Raw genomic sequence first — 20,029 nt, 5'->3', positions numbered from 1 at the left:
TTATATCATTTGATATTTACAGCTCTTTGAAGTAGGTATTATTATTATCATCTTTATATAGTTGAGGAAATCCAGACAAAGTTAAGTGACTTGTCCAGGATCACATAGTTGAGGCTGAATTTAAATTCCTGTCTTTCTATCTCCAGACCTAGCACTCTTTCTGCTAGAAAATGATCGTCAATCAGCTGCAAGAAATTAAAACAGTGCCAAATCTCAAGGAGTTTGCATTACCCCAGAGAAGACAACCCTAATAGGCAAATAGATGGACAAACACACCCATACATAATACACACACACACACACACACACACACACACACACACACACACACAAAGTATTTGTTAAGTGCATACTATATGCCTGGGGCATGGTGCCTAAGTAAGCAGGAGGTAAATTGGGTGGGGTAGGCACTAGCACTTAGGACTTCCATGTAGAAGATAGTTTTGAAGGAAACAAGGTATAGAGGCAAAAATAAAGTGGCAGTTCCCTCTAACCGCAGGGACATCCAGAGTAAAGTAAGGAATCTGGAGATGGAATATCATAACTATACTATAGAGTTTTCAAAAGGGGATGTCATGCATATTATTAGTTGGGTTGGAAAGAATTTTTAAAACCTAACCAGATGAGCTTGTATTTGGTCCTAATGGCAATAGAGAACCATTGACATTTATTTAGAATAGGGGAGTGAAAGTTACCTTGGCAATTATATGAAGAAAGGACTAGAGAGGAGATTAGAGGAAAAGATAATGATCCAGAAACTATGGGAAAGTTCTAGGTGAGAGGACATGAGGTTTTAAACTGGAGGACTGGTGAATAGAAAGAAGGGGGTAGATAAGAGAGATTGTGGAATGACAAGAGGTGTAGAAATGACATGATTTGGCAATTGACTAGGCATGTGAAGTCTGAGAGATTGAGGAATCATGGGCAGCTTTAGGGCTTTGGAGGAAAAAGATAATCAGCTCAGCTTTGGATTCCCGGAGTTGGAGTTGGAGATACCTATGGGACACCAATTTGGAATATCAAAAATGTAGGCTTAGAGCTCAGGAGAAAGACTAAGGTGGGATGTTTGTGAAATTATCCTTGGAAACTTCAGGGGTGTACTGGTAATGTCTAACAACTGGCTTTGTGAAAGAAAAAAAAAAAAGGATTTTAAATTTAATATGCATTATCAGCTCTTTCTCCATCACTTAAGGCTAGATAGTCAACAAAACAAGAAATAAAATCTGATTTGTAGCAATTGCTAGTTTATTTCTGAGATATAAATGCTCACACTGAAAATTTAACAGTGGGCTCTGAGGCGATTTGAACTGGCTCCAGCATGCCCTAGGAGTGATGAAGTTGCTAAGTGAGAAAATAGTGAGAAGGCCTGAAACACAGCTTTAGCATATATGCACATATACAGCCAGGACGAGTGGTTTGCTTAATGAAATACCAACAAGTAATTATAAATTGTAATTTATAAGGAAAGGTAAGAAAAATTCAGATTATTCAACATGGACAAGAGAAACTTTTAAGCCAATTAATGGCTTCAAAGGAGAGTATAGAAAGAGCTTTTAGACAATTCAAGCTAACTTTATTTTCCACAGAAGACAAGTTTAGTGGAAATAAACCATGGTAAAAGAAAGGGAGCCAAGTTCCAGACTATTCCCCTTAGTGCAAATAGCCTAAGAACTTACTAAATTTTGTTCATTATGAGTGACTACTCCAGAGCTGCCTGCATTAGAGGTAGCTGAATTGTTGACTCTGAACAATTAGGCAGTTGTTAACTTTCTTTAGCGAACAACTTGTTTTCTTTTCTTTTTCTCTCCAATTTGTTTTCTCTGGATAATCAATGCAATGTTACTGTTGTTGAGTCGTTTCAATCTGACTCTTTTTCTTGGCAAAGACATTGGAGTGATTTGCTATTTCCTTTTCCAGCTCATTTTTATACATGAGGAAATTGAGGCAGACAGGATTAAGTGCCCAGAGTCACACAGCTAGTAAGAAGTACGTGCTACTCTGATAGTAAGTATCTAAGGTCAGATTTGAACTCAGGAAGATAAGTCTTCCTTGACTTGCAGGTCTGGGGCTCTATCCACTCACTACACCACCATTCAATGCAGTGGAGGCACAGATATGAAGAAGAATATGTACATATGAGCCTACTTACTCTTTTCTCTGTAGGGAATATTAGCAAAGTTATATGAGAGGGAATATTAGCAAAGTTATATAATTTTTATAAGAATTTTAAGCATATGAATGAAAACTTTTTAAAGTCATATAGCACTAAATTCAGAATGCTAAACATGAAATTTCATTGTGCAGTTTCACAATTATTTTAGGTTGGACATTTGCTTTCCGAGAGTCAACTGAAAGGAGCCCTTGATGCCAAAAAAAGGCGGGAAATTTATCAAAGGTAACATGCTAACAAATAGCATAAATCTTGGGGCAGCAATACTAGAATTTATTGTATACATTGCTTGAGAAATATGTTTCTTTGTCATTTATAATATTTCAAAAAAAGACTAGATGAGTAAAAATTAGTGAAAAACAATAGGCTAAAAATTTTCAAAATTAAATTAAGCATATTCCCTACAGTTACTAGTATACCTAGCCTGTCAACAAATCCAAACATAGGGAAGATGGTGCCTAGAGACAATAGAAAATAAGTGCTCAGGCATTCAGGAAGATAGTAAAATATTAATAATTTCATAATTTTACACATTTGAGGAAAACAAGGAAAAAGCCATTTGAAATTACTGAATATTGTTTTAGTTAAGATTTCATATATTAGCTTTTATCTGATATTTCTATCAATATTGATATTTCTATCATATAGCTTTTATCTGATATTTCTATCAATATGTTCAGAATTCTCAAATTTGAAAATTAGAAGGTACTTCTGATATCATCTGATCCAAGTCCCAATGTGAAGTATAAATCATTATTCAAAATTCAAAATTCAAAAAAAAAATTTTTTTTTTTATCTATATTAGGAAAGAAAGAACTAAACCTTTTTGGACTAAAGAGGAGTATATTTTACATATTTACACATTCATATGTTTAAGTAAGGCTGTTTTGATACAAATTGTCTTTATTCTCTGTATTTTTTAATTTAGTGTATTATATGTTAATTGATTTAGCTTTACATTACATAAATAGAAATCCAAACTTCTACCAAAATGTTAGTAGTTGTTAAAATTTCTAAGACATATAGCCTTGCATAGCAAAAAGAGAATTGTGCTTGAAGTTAGAAAGACTGGGGTTCACATCTTAGTTCTGATATACTCATTTTGCAACCATGTGGAAACAACTTAACCTGTCAGTACAAGCAATTATTTAAGACTTGTTTGAAAGGTAAAAAAGAAAAAAAAAAAACAAAAAAAACCTGATGACTGCAATTTTATTGGCATAGGAAAACTCTCTACATATGAGAATTTTTCCTATGTCAATAAAATTGCAGTTCTACATAATTTCCTCCCCCATCTCTGGGAAAAAAAGTCTACCTTTCTATAAAATATTTCAGAGCTTGAAAAACTTTTCTTGATGAGTTCTTGACAACATAAAATCCATTCTTTGTTTTTCCTTTGATTTTCAGATGTATTCAGTTGAAAAGAGAAATAGATGAAAACAGAAGAGCTCTTAAAAATTTAAACAAAGTAAGTATTTCAGTCAGTGACATGGAAAAGAATATTTCATTATTCTATTGAGCAAGCAGAGTGAACTGAAACTTTGGAAATGTTTAAGTCTTAAATACTTGAGTTGACATCAGTGTAAAAACCTCTGTGAAGCAATTATTTACACTTTTTTTGTTGATTTTTCTGGCTTTTTCTTTTTTTGTGTTAAGATGAATATGCATTATATTTTGAGAAATTATTAAGGAACATTTCCTGAAGTTTTACAAGAGGGTAAAATAGAAATTTTTAAAATCCATAGATCACCACTTGAAAGAGATTCCAAGATGAAAACTCACAGGAATATCATAGCCAAGATTTGAAGTTCCCAGATCAAGGAGAAAATACTATAAGCAACTAGGGAAAAAAATGTTTTTAAATATTGCAGAGCCACAGTCAGGACAATACAAAATTTAGTGGTGACCAAAAGGCATGAAACATTATATATATATAACCAAGTATAATTTATATAACCAAGTATAATTTATCCAGGAAAGCTGAGTTTAATTCTGAATTGGGAAAAAAAAAAATCTTTAATGAACTAAAGGACTGTCAGACATTTGTGACAAAAACACCAGAACTGAATGGAAAATTTGACATAATAGGGGGAAGCATAAGGAATTAGACATTAAAGACCAATTATAAAGGATTTAATGAGGTCAAAATGTTTATTTCGTATATGGGAAAAAGTAATCTATAATACTTAAGAATGTTATATTACTTGGGTAGTTTGAAACAGCATACATAAGTAGAGAGTTGGGGTTGAGGTGAGTAAGATGGAATGATCCTAAAAAAAAATAAAATCAAGGAAAATGGAGCAACTATAACATACAAATGAGTCATGAATGGAAGAACTATTGGAGTGGGGACAGGTGAAGGACAGAAAGATGAAGGTGGTAAGTATTCTTATCAGAATTGAGTTTGAGGAAATTGAGCATATATATGAAATTTATATCTCTAAATGCTGACATCAGTAAATTAGAAAAAGAGCCGACCAGTGAATTGGATATGCAACTTAAAAAAAAAAAAAAGGAAGAAATTAAAAATCCCCAATTAAACACCAAATTGAAAATCCTAAAAATTAAAGGTGAGATTAATAAAATGGAACGTAAGAAAACTATTGAATTAATAAAACTAGAAATTGGTTTTATTTAAAAAAATACATAAACCATTAGTTAATATGATTTTTAAAAAGAGAAGAAAATCAAATTACTAGTATCAAAAATAAAAAGGAAGACTATACCATAATGAAGCAAAATCAAAACAATTATTAGGAGTTGATTTGCCCAATTGTATGCCCATACATTTTAATAATTTGGATGAAATGAAATAATATTTACAAAAATATAAAATGCCTAAATTAACAGAAGAAGAAATAGAACATCTAAATAAGCCTATTTTTGAAAAAAAAAAATTGAACAGACCATAAGAAAAAAGCACAGGACCAGATGGATTTCCAGATAATTCCTACCACACATTTAAAGATCAACTAAATTCAATATTGAATAAATTATTTGGAATAATGGGCAAAGAAAGAGTCCCACCCAATTCCTTTTATGAAACAAATGTGGTGCTGATACCTAAACCAAAAAATTAAAAATAGAGAAGAAAATTGCGGATCAATTTCATTAATGAATAGGAATGCAAAAATCCTAAATAAAATACTAGCCAGTAGACTAAAACATTATAGCATAAAGATTATGCATGGTGTTACATGTGAATTCTACCAAACATTTAAAGAACAACTAACTTCAATGCTATATAAACTATTTGAAAAAATAGGGATTGAAGGAGTCCTACCAAATTCCTTTTATGACACAGACATGGTACTGATACCTAAACCAAGTAGGCTGAAAACAGAGAAAGAAAATTATAAACCAATCTCCCTAATGAATATTGATGCTAAATGAGGGAAATGACAAATGTTGGAGGGGATATAGAAAAATTGGGACACTAAATACACTGTTGTTAGAATTGTGAACTTGATCCAGCCGTTTTGGAGAGTAATCTGGAATTATTTTCAAAGAGTTAGAAAACTATGTTTATATTCTTTGATCTAGTAATACCACTATTAGCTTTGTTTCCTAAGGTGATCAGGGAAAAAGGAAAAGAACTATGTGTTCTAAAATATTGTGATGGCAGGAAAAAAAAGAAATTGAGGAAATTGTGATGGAATAATACTGTGCTGTAAGAAATGATGAGCTGGTTGATTTGAGAAAAAACAGGGAAGGACTTAAATTAAGTAATAAAAAGTGAAATGAATCAAGAGAATAACAATATTGTTCAAAGAACAATTGTGAAGTTCTTTTGAGTATCACAAATATTCAAATCAATTACAAAGGACCTATGAAGGAAGATGCTATCCACCTCAGAGAAAGAACTGACAAACCCAAGCATTTATAGTTTGGTTTTATATGTATTTATAAATTTGTGTCAAATGGTGACTTTCCCTAGTATGTGATAGGAAGAGAGAGAGCAACAGTTTGGCAACCAAAAACAATTATAATTAATTTTAAAACCAACATTATCAAAATGAATGTGATTGAGAATTAAAGTTAACAAGTATTTTTATATGATGCAATTTTCTTTTTTAGGGTGATGAATTAGCACCTGTGGGAAGCTACAACCAGAGAAAAGAAGATGAAGAAAACATTTTGGAAAAGCTTACAAAGCAGCTGCAAGAACTTGCTGTGACTATAAGTAAAGAAAATGTAACTCCGTATGTTGATTTTTTTTTCACTAGCTATAATCCTTATAACACTGCTTCAAATAATAATGCTTCATAATCATATCACTTATCTTTTAATATATATTATAACATAGTTTTTGTGGTACTAGTTACTGATGGTAGATTTTATGTAGCTGTACTAAAGAAAATGAAATTGAGATATAATATTTTTGAGATATAATTGAGATATAATTATTTTTCTTGTATCACTACCTTTTGGTACTCTATTCAGATTGAAGGGATTTTTAATATTTATTTCCAAACAGAAATAGCAATAGAGCTATAAACAAGAGGCATTACAATAAACAAAGATTTATTAATCATTAAGCAACCATATTTATAAAGTGCCTGCTGTGTGATAGGTACTCTTCTAAGCACTGGTTATAGAAAGATGGACAAAACAACAACAACAACGAAAGAAAAAAAGAAAAGAAAAGAAAAGAAAAAACCCAAACCAACTACTCCCTGCTTTCAAGTCCAACGGGGAGATCATGTACAGAAAACTATACAAACAAAATATTTACAGGTTAAATAGAAGATAAACCCAGAGGAAAGGCACCAAGATTTAGGAGGACAGGGAGAGGTTTCTGGAGAGAAAGGAGAAATAAGAAGGAAGAATGTTTCACAACCAGTGAAAATCTCCAGTGTTGGGAAATGCAGTGTCATGGAGGAAGAACCGAAGGTGGTCAGTGTCACTTAATGTTATACTTCTCTGTATCCTTCCCAGTATCTCCTCCTCTCCAGAAGCTTATAGTCTCTTTGGGAAGAAAAGATTAAAATACAAGACAGATGAAATAATAATTTAAAACTCTCAGGAGATTGTCTTTGAGGATTATAAGTGAAATATTTAAAGAAAAGAATTGAATTGATAATATTGAAAAAGATTCTTAAAATAAAATTTGAATATTTGTTGGTTGATTATAATATAATTCTCTTGGTTATAGCTATATTGTTATGTTTCTACATTGAATGAATGGATAAAAAAGCACTATGTACAGTATGCCATGCTAAGTTCTGGGGATACAAACAGAAAAGTGGAGCCAGTCACTGGGCTTAAGGAACTTACATTCTAATGGGGGAAACAAGTTCAGTTTTAGCTGTGAGCTAGATGGAAAGGCCCAGTGGTCCTTAGGGTAGCAGGAAAACAGATCGTAATGGATATTCCTTGATGTCATTTCTCTTGAGAAAGCCAGATCCATTTCTAATGTGAAGGCCTTTGCAATACCAAGGACTTTAGGGATGGGTCTTTCTTTTCCAGGCCTCGGTAGCAATGGTTGTTGAGGGGCTATATAGGTCCAATAGCACCTGAAGAGGTGCATCTCCAGGAGCAACTTCCCTGGATGATTGTGGCAGTACTGGACTTATAGCAAGGCTGCTGGTCTATAGGTGCAGCTGCTCTTGCTGTGACTCTATGGGTGTCTTCAGCTGGATGAAATAAGATGATGGTCCAAATGGTGGCAAGGGTTAGACCATATTCTGAGTAAAATATTCTATCCTCCACTGCATATGGAGACTAGCCAAAGGGAGGCTAACCAGGCCCTAAATAGTATTATTCATTATAACCCTCCACTAGCATGGTAACTGGATCCACATGGTATCAAGTGAAACAGACTCACAAGAGGTAGGTAGTTCCTCAATGATCATTGCAGACTGATGATTTTATTATGACATATGATATATTATGACATATCTTTCTATCTAGTAGGGTATTAAAATTTCTTAGCACTATTTGATCTGCAGTCCCCTGCCCTTTCCTTTGTACCAAAGAACAGATTCCTTCCCTTTGCCTTGATTTCCCTCCCACTTTTCCATCTGGATATGTGAGCTAACTGCCATTCAGATCTGCATGGGGTTAGCCAGCAACAATCATGTTTCCTTCCCTTCCCTCCTCCCTTGATCTCTGCATCTGTTGCACATCTATAAAAGCTGGATTCCCTGCCGTAGGAAAGGTAGCATCATACAATCACAGACTTAGTGGTAGAAGGAACTTTCAGGGCCATACAGTCCAGCGCCTTCATTTTACACATGGGGAAACTGACCCCTAACAAGGTAAGGAACTTGTCCAAGATCACCCAGGTGTAAATAAGTGAAGGGGTAGGATTTTAACTCAGCTCCTCCAACTCCAAATCAATTGATTCATACATGGAATGTATCTGCCCTTCATTTTGAGTGATCCTAGTCATAATTGTCTTTAATACAGAGAGGAGAAAGTCCAAGATATTTCCCAGACTAAAGAAGTAGAAGAAGACTCTGAGGAAATTGATGATGATGATGATAATGATGATAGCGATGATGATGCTGCTGCTGATGGTGGTGGTGGTGGTGATGATGGTAATGATGATGATGATGATGATGATAGTGAAGATGAAGAAGGTGAAGAAGAGGAGGAGGAGGAAGAAGTAGAAGAGGAAGATGACTCCAGTGATGAACAGCCAATTAACAAAGAATATATTGCTGTGGGTGACTTTGTTGCTCAGCAAGCAGGAGATCTCACGTTTAAGGTAAATCTGGGCACCTGGTATCAAGAATAAATAAATTTTTATAATATAGATGTCTACTTTCTCATGGTCACACAGCTGCAGGAATTTGAACCCAATTCCTCTAACTTTGGAGGCAAAATTCTATCCTCTGATCATAAGATTTAAAGTCCATAGCAATGGGATTCTTCAGCTTTTTCTCAAAGCCAGATATTCTTAAAAATAAAGCTTTTATGAAACTGCAAATGAAATAAAGTCTATCTTCTTCGGACTTTTTCTGCTTGTTCCAGAGACCTTAGCATTTATTAGAAATAAGAGCTTGGTCTTTATTAGAAATTTATTAGAAATAAGAGTTGAAATTACAGAGAGTCCGATTTTGGCTTGAGGTAAGGGAAAACTTCCTAATAATTAAGTATTGAATTCTGTTAAAAAGGGAGTGGGTTCCTTAGTGGGTAGAAAGAAATAGGCTCCTTAGAAGTCTTCAAGAAAATATGACCACTTGTTGGGGTATTTAAATGGAATTCTTGTTCAGATATCGACTGGATTGGATGGTCTTCTGACTCTGAAATCCTCATTCCTTTCAAACAAAGTAGAATTTGCAGAGTCATGATGAAGATATTGAAATATATTTAATATTGAAGTCTATACTTTTCTTCAAGTTTCCATTATAGATGGTGTGAATTTGGGACTTATCCTTGGGATGAACATAGAATGTTAAAACTGAAGGAATCTTAGAAATCATTTCTTCTAAGCCCTTCATTTGACAGGTGAAACTAAGAGGGAAAACATCTTGGTTGTAAGCTAATTAGCAACTCGTGTTCACTTGTTTTTTCAGTCATGTCCAACTCTTTGTAAGCAATTTATACAAGAAATTCTTCATTACTTTTATTTATAATGGTAATTTTCAAATCCTATTTGAAAAAGTAATTTAAAATCAAGGTAAGATTAGAACAGATTAAATATAAAGTAAGAGAAAAACAAATTTGTAGCCTATATCATGAGGCTTAAGTACTTATTGGTACTAGATTTCTTGTTTTGTTCTTCTTTTAAGAAAGATGAAGTTCTCCTCATACTTAAAAAGAAACCTGATGGCTGGTGGTTAGCTAAGAATATTCATGGAACTAAAGGTCTCGTTCCCAAAACCTACTTGGAGGTAGGCATATATATATATATATATATTTTTTTTTTCTTTTTAATTTTAATTTTTCAATTTTTCTGCATGTTTCTGCATGGTAAAAATGACCTATTTCAATCATTTTCAGCCCTGTGTTAAAGAGAAAGAGGAACAGGAATACAGTGAAGGGGAAAGTGAAGATGATGTAGAGGTAGTAGATGAAACAGCCCATGGAACCGAGATTAAGCCAAGGTGAGAATGTTTGGGGGAGTATGAAAGGAGGTGCAGGGAAAAATGTATTGATTCAATTCTTTTCATCAAAAAATAACTTCAAGAATTTTTAAAAATTTAGATATATTTTCTGCTTTAGTTCTTTTAAAAGTCAAAAGAACAATTTAGCTTTAGGAACATTTTCAGAGTGAAAGATTATATCTTCCCTTGATTATACCTGAAGGCATTAGATTTTAACACCTATGACAATTTAGTACATTCAACTAGCTAAATGAGTGTTGAACATATATCAGTAAGTAGGCACAACTTTTACACTATTTCATATGTATATGATTTTCTTATTTTTATCTATTCCCAGAACTGATTCTCACTGGAGTGCTATTAGAAAAGCTATTACAGAGGTTAGTGTCTTTCCTACAATATTAATGATGTCTCATTTTGTTATCCAACTATCATAGATATCAGTAGATTAGATAATCAAAAGTGGGATGGGCCTTGGGATCTAAGAAGCGTTTTTCTAATATGACCTTAGAATTAGTTAAGAGTAGGAAGGCATTTACTTTACGTAATTTGACAGCCTCTAAGTAAAGCCTCTGGTTCCAAGTATCTTTTCTCTTGGTTGCCCTTCTACCTAAAGTTACTATCATTCGGTCTCCTCTTAAGAGGATAATACTAAGCCATTATGAGTCATTAATACTACATCTTAGCTTTATTTATTAAGAATGAAAGTACTTATAACATATTTAACATGTATAAGACTGCTTGCCATCTAGGGGGGAGGGGTTGGAGAGAGGGAAGGAAAAAATTGGAACAGAAGTAAGTGCAAGGGATAATGTAAAAAAAATTACCCATGCATATGTCTGTCAATAAAAAGTTATAATTATTTTTTAAAAACCAAAGAATGAAAGTAATCACATTACAATGTCCTGATGGAACAAAAACCAATATTTTAAATTTTATTGGGGATTAGAGTGGGGAATAAATAGAGTGATAGGCCTGTATGAAACACTTCTCTGTGTATTAGGTGTCTACAGACAGGGAGTGGGTGTAGAAAGGAAGACAGACCATTTCTTGGGAATAATTGTGTTTCACTGATTTGCAAAGTTTGTGATTAAATTCCTTGTTTTCTCTCCAATTCACAACTTCCCTCTCCCTCCTCCCTTTATATGTGTATTTTTACTAGCATAATATATGTGTGTATATGTATATATACACATGTATATATACTTAGGCATGTCTCCATCACATGAAGAAAAATTTATAAGGTGTGGAGAAAAAGGCATAAAAATCATTATTATTCTTTAATTACTAGAGTAATACTATTGATGTATTGACTGCTATGGGAGCTATACCTACAGGATTTAGACCATCAACTCTTTACCAGCTCTTAGAAGAAGGTAAGATTTGAGTTGTCATTTACTTATACTAGAAGCCAAACAACTTTGTATTCTAAATTCTCTAACACCTTAGTACCCGATTTCATGTATAACTCAACTTAGTTTATGCTATCATGTTTCATTCCAGGAAGAGAAGAAAGCTTTCTGCTCTTTGAGAGAAATTATTAGCCAGATTTTAAGGCAATTCTTAGTTGTTGGGGTTTTCTTTAATATAGAAAGAAAGATTTTTTTAAAAAAGAAAGCTAAAAGTATTTTTATTTCTAAATATATATATATATATAGACATATATATGATCCCTTGCTTTACAATGAATATTTAATTTTAATTTTAGATTTAACATGCAAAACATTTGTCTAATTATTTGTCTGGGATGGTTTTCTTATGATTCTTTTTCTCATATTTCTATTATGTACTTGTAAATTCATATGATTTAAATAAGTATTTTAGGAATAATAAAGTATGATGAATTATTAGATATTGAAATAAAATAGGCTTATGGTTTATTATGCACTCATCTCTAAGCATCTATCTTGTAAATCAACAAACATTAATAAAAAACTAATCTGAAAAAAATTACCAGAGGCAGTAAACTATGTCAATAATTTATTTTTCATGTTTTTCATACTGGCAAATTTCTTGAAATATTACTGATAAGTTAGTTATTAGCAGACCAGGTAGGTGGCACAATGGCTTCCATAGAATAAGGAAGATTCATCTTCCTGAGTTTAGTCGTTTTAAGCTCCTGGCCTAGAGTCAGAAAGTCTTATCTTCCTGAGTTCAAATGCAGCCTTAGACACTTACCAGCTGTGTGTACTTGGACAAGCCACTTAACCCTGTTTGTCTTACTGCACTGAAGAATGAAATAGCAAACCAGTCCAATATCTTTGCCAAGAAAACCCCAGTATGGTCATAGATCACTGAAAGCAGCACACAATTCAACAATAGTCAAAGTTTAGAAGCAAAAAGAAGAATGGTATAAACTATTAGAACCTTAATCACTAATAACCATAGCTGACCCCAATAGAGAAATAAGAGCTTTTACCTCCTTCCCTTCTTTGGAGAAATAGAAGTGCACCTGAGTACAGAACACTGTACATGCTGTCAAACCTGTTGGATTTGTTGATTAATTTTACTTTTCCTTTTTCTCCTCTTTCTGATTCTTTTATTATAAGGATGACTTATTTCCTACTATAATACCAGGAACCTAGGAGGTGACATATGATAACTGATGTTGATAAAAAATACAATATCATTATTTCATTATGCATTTCATTTCTTTTTCTGTAAGAACATTAAAGAAAAGAAAAATCATTTTTCCCCAGGAAATCGTTTTCAAGCAAGTTACTTTTTACAGCCTGAACTTAGCCCTTCACAACTGGCTTTTAAAGATATGATATGGGATTCTGAAAATGGCACTGTAAGTATTTACTATCAGAAAAACTATATATTTTCAAGATTTATGCACATTCCTAAATATATGAATAAAGTACAATTCCTAATATGTAAATTTGATAATACATTGTAGGATAAAAAACTTTTTGGCCTATGAACATATAGTATTGTAACTTAATTATGACTAATTTGTAATGCAGAACCTTTAGTTGTATTTGATTACAATGGTTATATTTTTTCTTTAATTCTTTCTCTCTCTCTCTCTCTCTCTCTCTCTTTTTTTTTTTTTTTTTTTGATAAGGCAGTTGGGGTTAAGTGACTTGCCCAGGGTCACACATTTAGTTACTGTTAACTATCTGAAGTCAGATTTGAACTCAGAGTCTTCTGACTCCAGGGCTGGTACTTTATCCAGTGCTCCATCTAGCTGCCTCCTTTAATTCTCTAACATTTACAATTGTGCTGTCAGGGAGAAAAAACTATTTATTTTATATTTCTGTTTTGTTAAATTAGTAGGAGTGAGAAAGTGAGGCATAACTTATTGATCTTCCTGTTTGGGGAGAGCAAAGGCCTAGAATATTACTTAGCAGTCTTTCTCAGAATCAAAGATGTAAGCTATAAACTACTTGTTTTTAAGTTGGAAGGAAGAGTGGTAAATATTTTAGAACCATTTTGTTTTTAGAAACATTGTTCTTCCTATATAGCTAGCACATACCTCTCTTGTTCCAGTTTTATCTCCTACTTTGCATCTTAGTTATTGATGCACATATTATCGCTTCTAGTAAAATGTAGATTTTTAGTGAACATGTTCTATATCCTTCCTTGTAGATGCCTTAGTATTCATGGCACTTTACACGTGGTGGGTATTCAGTAAAGAATTTTTGAGTTAATGTATGGTTTTAAAAGAAAAGATCAGAAAGAACTTAATGTTGATTGACATGTACTATAAAAAATTGAATATTTAGAAGGTCTTAATGCAATATTTTTTCTTACTGTTTGCATTCTAAGTCACATTAATAGATATAAATAACCATCTTTAGTCCCTTTTTCTATGCCTTTCTATCATTTTGTCTATAAATGTGATTCTTCTCTTCATTACAAAATAAATTTCTACATAATGGTCAGATTTTTCAATTTGGAGCTTTTCTAACTTCTATTGTCCTGTACCTAAAAGTAGAATAAGATTTTTGAGTTTTCTTTTTGTCTTAGAGAAATATAGCAATTTCCAAAGCAGCTAGGTAGCAATGAAATTTTTGCTTAAAAATATTAGTTTTGATATAAATCTAAACTCTAATAAAACTTAAAATAGAGTAATGGAATCTTTGAATTGAAAGCAGGGGTATGCTGGTAAATGTTTAACAATTCACTGTGCATATATATATCATATATATATGTGTGTGTATGTTTATGTGTATATATATATTTATATATTATATACACTATATGTGTGTATTATACATACTTACATACATTTATATGTGTGTGCATATATATACATATATATATATAAAACTTCAGAATTTAATGTGCATTTCCAGTATTTTATCCATCACTTTCTTAACTTTAAATTCTAGACAATCAACAAAACAATAATCAAGCTGTGCTTTTGAACTATTTACTGATTTCTGAGATACAAATGCTCTCTAGCACTGCCCTGTTTAGAAGGAACTTAAGAGAGGTCAACATGTTTAGCCTTTAACTGTCAGTCAGACAATTGGTCAGCAAACATTTAGTAAGCCCCTCCTGTGTTTCAGGCACTGATAAGCATAGGGGATATAAAGAAGGACAAAAGACAGTCCTTGACCTTGATGAGCTCATATGATCTAATAACTGAAGCTTGAATCCACATTAATGCATGTAGGAATATAATTGTCTAGTAATAAAATATTAGTGGTAAGATGAAATGAATACTAACAAAAAAGTTTAACAATAACATCTTTTCATTAATTTTTTCAAGTAGTTATCAGACAGTGGTATTTTCCTTGTAAATTTGCAGTCTTTTTTTCTTTTTTGTATGTGTACTTTCTTAGCTAACTGAAATCACGTATTCAGTTTAATTTATCAGTGGTAAATTCAGGATACTATGTATGAAGGGTATGAATTGTAAAAATAAAAATAACTTTTTACGTGTGTGTGTTTTAGATCAAACCCAGAGCAAGCCGTGTGTCACTGATTCTAACCTTATGGAGTTGTAAAATGATCCCTCTTCCAGGAGTAAGCTTACAGGTTCTCAGCAGACATATCCGTCTCTGCCTGTTTGATGGAAGCAAGGTAAGCTCTGCTGATGCAGTCTGTTATGAGATCATATACTTAGAACTAAAAGAGATCTCAAAGTCCATCTCGATAAGAAAATCTGAAAATGTGAAGTGACTTTCCAAAGCAGCTCTGTAACTATGAACATTTGCTTAAAAACAGTTTTGAGAAAAGTTTAAAGTTGAATCAAAATTCAAGTCATAGAAGGTAAGTGGCAGAGTGGGAAATTTAAATTATATTACATTAAATTTAAACCCATGTTTTCTGACTCCAAAGTAATGTTCTTTCCATTGTGCCAATAATGTTCTATTGTATAAAATCCTGTATCTTTAGAATGTTTTGCCAAGTATTATCATATTCTGGGATACTAATGGATTTTAATGGAGTTGCAAACTGATCTAGCCATTCTGGAGAACAATTTGGAACTATGTCTAAGGGGCTATCAAGCTGTTCATTTCTTTGTATCTAGCTATGTCACTACTGGGTCTATATCCCAAAGAGATCATAAAAAAAGGAGGAATCAGACCCATAGGTACAAAAATGTTTGTAGCAGCTCTTTTTGTGGGGGTCACGAATTGGAATGACTGAATAAATTATGATATATGAATGTAATGGATTATTATTGTTCTATAAGAAATGATGAGGAGGCCGATTTCAAAAAAGCCTGGAAAGACTTACTGGTAAGTGATGCTGAATGAAGTGAGCAGAACCAGGAGGACATTGTACACAGTAAAAATAGGATCATGTGATGATCAATTGTGATGGACGTGGCTCTTCTCAGCAATGCAGTGATTCAAGACAATTCCAAACGACTTAGGATAGAAAATACCATCTGTATCCAGAGAGAGAAATATGGAGACTGATTGAAGTTTGAAGCATAATTTTTTCACCTTTTTTGTTACTTGTGGTTTTTCCTTTTTCTTTTCACTTTTCTTTCACAACATGACTAATATGGGGGCAGCTAGGTGGCTCAGTGGATAGAGCACCAGTCCTGAATTCAGGAGGACTTAAGTTCAAATCTAGCCTCAGACACTTAATACTTCCTAGCTGTGTGACCCTGGGCTAATCACTTAATCCTAATTGCCTCAGGGGAAAAAACATGACTAATATAGAAATATGTTTGAGCAGTGTACATATATATCTGTATCAGATTGCTTGCTGTCTTGGGAAAAGAGGAGGTAAGGGGAAAAGGGAGAACAAAATTGGAACTCAAAATCTTTAAAAAAAAAAAAAGTAATGTTGAAAACTATTTTATCATGTAATTGGAAAAATAAAATACTATTGAGAAAAAAACAAACCAAAAAATGTTACCATATTTTTGTGACTTTCTGTCCTTTCTTTATCAGTCTGTCTACAGATACCAAGCCTTTGGATCAGAAAGTCATCTCCAAGTTCAGCTTATTATTTGGTTGTTTTATCTGTATAAGCCACTAATATGACTTAAAAATAACACTGATCTAATTTCCCAATTGTAAAGGCATTGTGTAAACATAATTAGGTTTTTTTAAAAATTAGATTTCTCAGTCTTAATCATTGGGAATATAGAGCACAGGTCTTTCCTATTTTATAGATGAGGAAACCAAGATTCCCCAATATTTAGTAACATGCCCAAGGTCACATAGCTCATGAGACCCCACACCTGCTCTAAAAATCACAGGCTAGCTGATAAGTTGTAACAATGGGAGGGGGGGGAAATCATGGGCTTAGAATCAGAATACTTACTTTATTTTTATTTTTTCTCAGTAGTATTTATGTATTATTTTTTAATTGAAATGATTATTTCTAAACTTTTGTTTCTGACACAAGAGGGCGCTGTACTCTTAATTCATTTCATTAAGTATTTATGCAGTATCTTACTTAGTCTTAATCACTGATTGGACATTGCTTCTGTCAAATTGAGACTGCATTCAGGGCCATCTGTAATCATTCTGATCTGTGTCTTAGCACTGGACTCAGATGGCTCTGGAAAAGAAAGTGAGGTTAGTGACTTTGCCCAGCCCTTCTTCCCTTAAATCTAATTCATTTGCATGTCAGGGAGGCACTTCCTTGATGTCATGGTCCTCTTCAAGGATGAAGGGCAAACTACAAGAATAACGATATTCACTTATGTTTGTACATCCTCTATCTTCTCATAAAATATAAGCTTCTTCACCACAGGCATTCTTTAGATTATAAGAGTGATAAACTTGGAAGGGACTTAGGAAGCCATCTAGTACTGTACACGTTCTGGGTACTTAAAATGTTTTCTAAAATTTAATCGAATCAAAACTTTTAGGGTAATTGTCCTCTAGATTCTGTTGATCTCTAACATTCCTTAACCACATAATTTTTATTATATTAACTTTTTTTTTTTCGTAGCATGCTTAATCTATTGAAAACAAATAATTACAACAAGCATAAGAGTTAAAGTCTGAATTCATAGTTAGCTTGAGAAATCTTGGCTTACTCCTTTAAGGTCAATATTATTTGAGCTCTTTAATCTTGAAAAAAGTAAAACATTTTTAGATACTTTTCCAAGATAACTTCACATTTCAAAACCATCATGTCTTTTCAGGTTCTTAGCAATATTCATACAGTCAGAGCCACATGGCAACCTAAACAGCCCAAAACATGGACATTTTCTCCACGGGTGAGTGAGCAATTTAACAAATGAAATGAAAAATAAACATTCTTTCCTTATTAAATAAAATGTATTAAGTTTTCAAGATTTGATTGCCATTGTATACTTGTTATAGCATTCTTTTAAGAGCACAGTAGTAAGATTACAGAAGGAAAATGGGCAATATATTACATGTTTATGTAATTAGTTTTTCAAGTGAAACTAAATTTTTACCTAAGTCTAAAGAGTGCTTTGAGTATTTAAATCAAATCACTCTTTATTCTGAGTCACTGAAATTATAAATCGTAAATTATGAATCATCATGCTTTAGTCCTTCAAAGAGTCTATGGTTTCATCAGTGTGGAGTCTCACTCCTGGTGCCAGTTTTATTCCATCCACACCCTATCCTGTACACATTTTTCTGTAAATCTCCCTTGAAGGAAATATCAGCAATCTCAAATATGGAGATGATCCACTCTGATGATAGAAAATGAAGAAGAATTAAAAAGCCTCTTGATGAGGGTGAAAGAATAGAGTGTAAAAGATGGCTCGAAGCTTAACATCAAAAAAAAAAAAAAAAAGCTAAGAAGATTATGACAATTAGTTTCATCACTTCCTGAAAAAAGAGGAGGAAGAAATGAAAGCAGAGTCAGATTTTATATTCTTACATCACTTGGATCACAGAAAATGGTAACCACAACTATGAAATTAAAAGATGCTTCTTGGAAGGAAAGTTATAGCAAATCTGAACAATATACTAAAAAAAGAGACACCTCTACAAAGATCAAAATCCATAGGGTCCAAGGAATGGTTTTTCCAGTAGCAATGTATAGTTGTGAGAGTTGGATTATAAGGAAAACTAAGTGCCTCAGAATCAACTCTTCTGAATTGTGGCATTGAAAAAGGCTTTGGTCAGAAAGGAAATCAAATCAGTCAATACTTAAAGAAATTAATTCACACTATTCACTGAAAGGTCAAAACCTGAAGCTGAAGCTTAAATTCTTTGGCTATATAATGAGAAGACAGGACTCAATGAAAAAGATCCGGATACTGAGAAAGATTGGAGGCAAAAGGAAAAGGAAATAGCAAGACAATGAGATGGATAGATAGTGTCATGGGAACATAAGCTTGGATAGACTTTGGAAGATAGTGGAGAACACACAGGCCTGGTGAGCCTTGTCTGAATAAGAACCCATACTATATGAGAAGTAACCTGATAGAGTAGATAAGAGAGCTGACCTGGAAGCCAGGAAGAGCTACTTTTGTCACATGCTGGCTGTGTGATTCTGGGCAAATACCTTAATTGCTCAGTGCCTCAAGAAACTCTTACTCTTAGATCCTTCTAGGAAGCATCTTTTAATTTCATGGTTGTAGTCATCATTTGCAGTGATCCAAGTGATCTAAGAATATAAAATCTGATGCTGCTTTCATTTTTTCTCCTCCTATTTGCCAGGAAGTGATAGGACTAATTACCACAATTTTTTAATTCTTTGTCATTTTCTATCATCAGAGTGGATCATCTCTATATCTGAAATTGAAAAGATGTTCCACACTTGGAGTTCACTCAATAAGGAAGTCACAAGTCCAGACCAAACAATATTATTATTTAATACTCTTGAGTACTAACACTATCTAGGATTCTGACCAAGTGGTAAGCCATGCTCCAGTTTATTGATAGGAATATAGAGAAATGAAATTGTTTGTTCATAGATGGAGCCCAGAATTTGGATGCTTATAATATTCTCTATTATCTTTGCACCACCATCTGTTCATAAATCATATAACCATTTAAAAATTATTAGGATGAAAAATCTTTAATGATTCTATATTTTTGTCTTTTTTAAAAAAGGTAACTGGTATCTTGCCATGCCTGCTTGATGGGGATTGTTTTATCAGATCCAATTCTTCATCACCAGAACTTGGAATATTATTTGAAGTTGGAATCTCTTATGTTCGTAATGTAAGTTCCTGGAAAGAGTTTTGCTTTTCCCAGTATCCTTTCATAGAGATTTACTTTTACTCCTTCTTTTGGAAATGAACAAGAATTTATCCACAAGTGTTATTAAGAGTCTGTCAAAGTTTCAGCAAAGTGGGGCTTACCAGAATTTGTGATTCCTAAAAATCCTAAAGAATGTAGAAACCCAAAATGACTACAACTCTTAAGCATTTTCTGGAGGTGGATGGTGA

General features: G+C 33.0%; 1 protein-coding gene across 2 annotated transcripts in view; it reads left to right on the top strand.

The window, feature by feature from the left end:
• The window catches only part of NPHP1 (nephrocystin 1), a 36,956-nt gene that overhangs the window by 4,962 nt on the left and 11,965 nt on the right, over positions 1-20,029 (top strand). For both annotated transcript variants that reach the window (XM_074287663.1, XM_074287662.1), the window contains exons 2-13: positions 2,322-2,395; positions 3,578-3,638; positions 6,248-6,372; positions 8,582-8,882; positions 9,910-10,011; positions 10,121-10,224; positions 10,562-10,604; positions 11,516-11,600; positions 12,924-13,018; positions 15,133-15,261; positions 17,798-17,872; positions 19,692-19,802. In XM_074287663.1, the coding sequence (XP_074143764.1) occupies positions 2,322-2,395; positions 3,578-3,638; positions 6,248-6,372; positions 8,582-8,882; positions 9,910-10,011; positions 10,121-10,224; positions 10,562-10,604; positions 11,516-11,600; positions 12,924-13,018; positions 15,133-15,261; positions 17,798-17,872; positions 19,692-19,802 (1,305 nt within the window). The remainder of the gene's footprint in view (positions 1-2,321; positions 2,396-3,577; positions 3,639-6,247; positions 6,373-8,581; positions 8,883-9,909; positions 10,012-10,120; positions 10,225-10,561; positions 10,605-11,515; positions 11,601-12,923; positions 13,019-15,132; positions 15,262-17,797; positions 17,873-19,691; positions 19,803-20,029) is intronic.

This window comes from Sminthopsis crassicaudata, chromosome 2 (genome assembly GCF_048593235.1).
Source record: "Sminthopsis crassicaudata isolate SCR6 chromosome 2, ASM4859323v1, whole genome shotgun sequence".
NCBI classification, from domain to species: domain Eukaryota; kingdom Metazoa; phylum Chordata; class Mammalia; order Dasyuromorphia; family Dasyuridae; genus Sminthopsis; species Sminthopsis crassicaudata.
The sequence above is the reverse complement of the archived record's forward strand: the minus strand, read 5'-3'. Positions and strand labels throughout refer to the sequence as shown.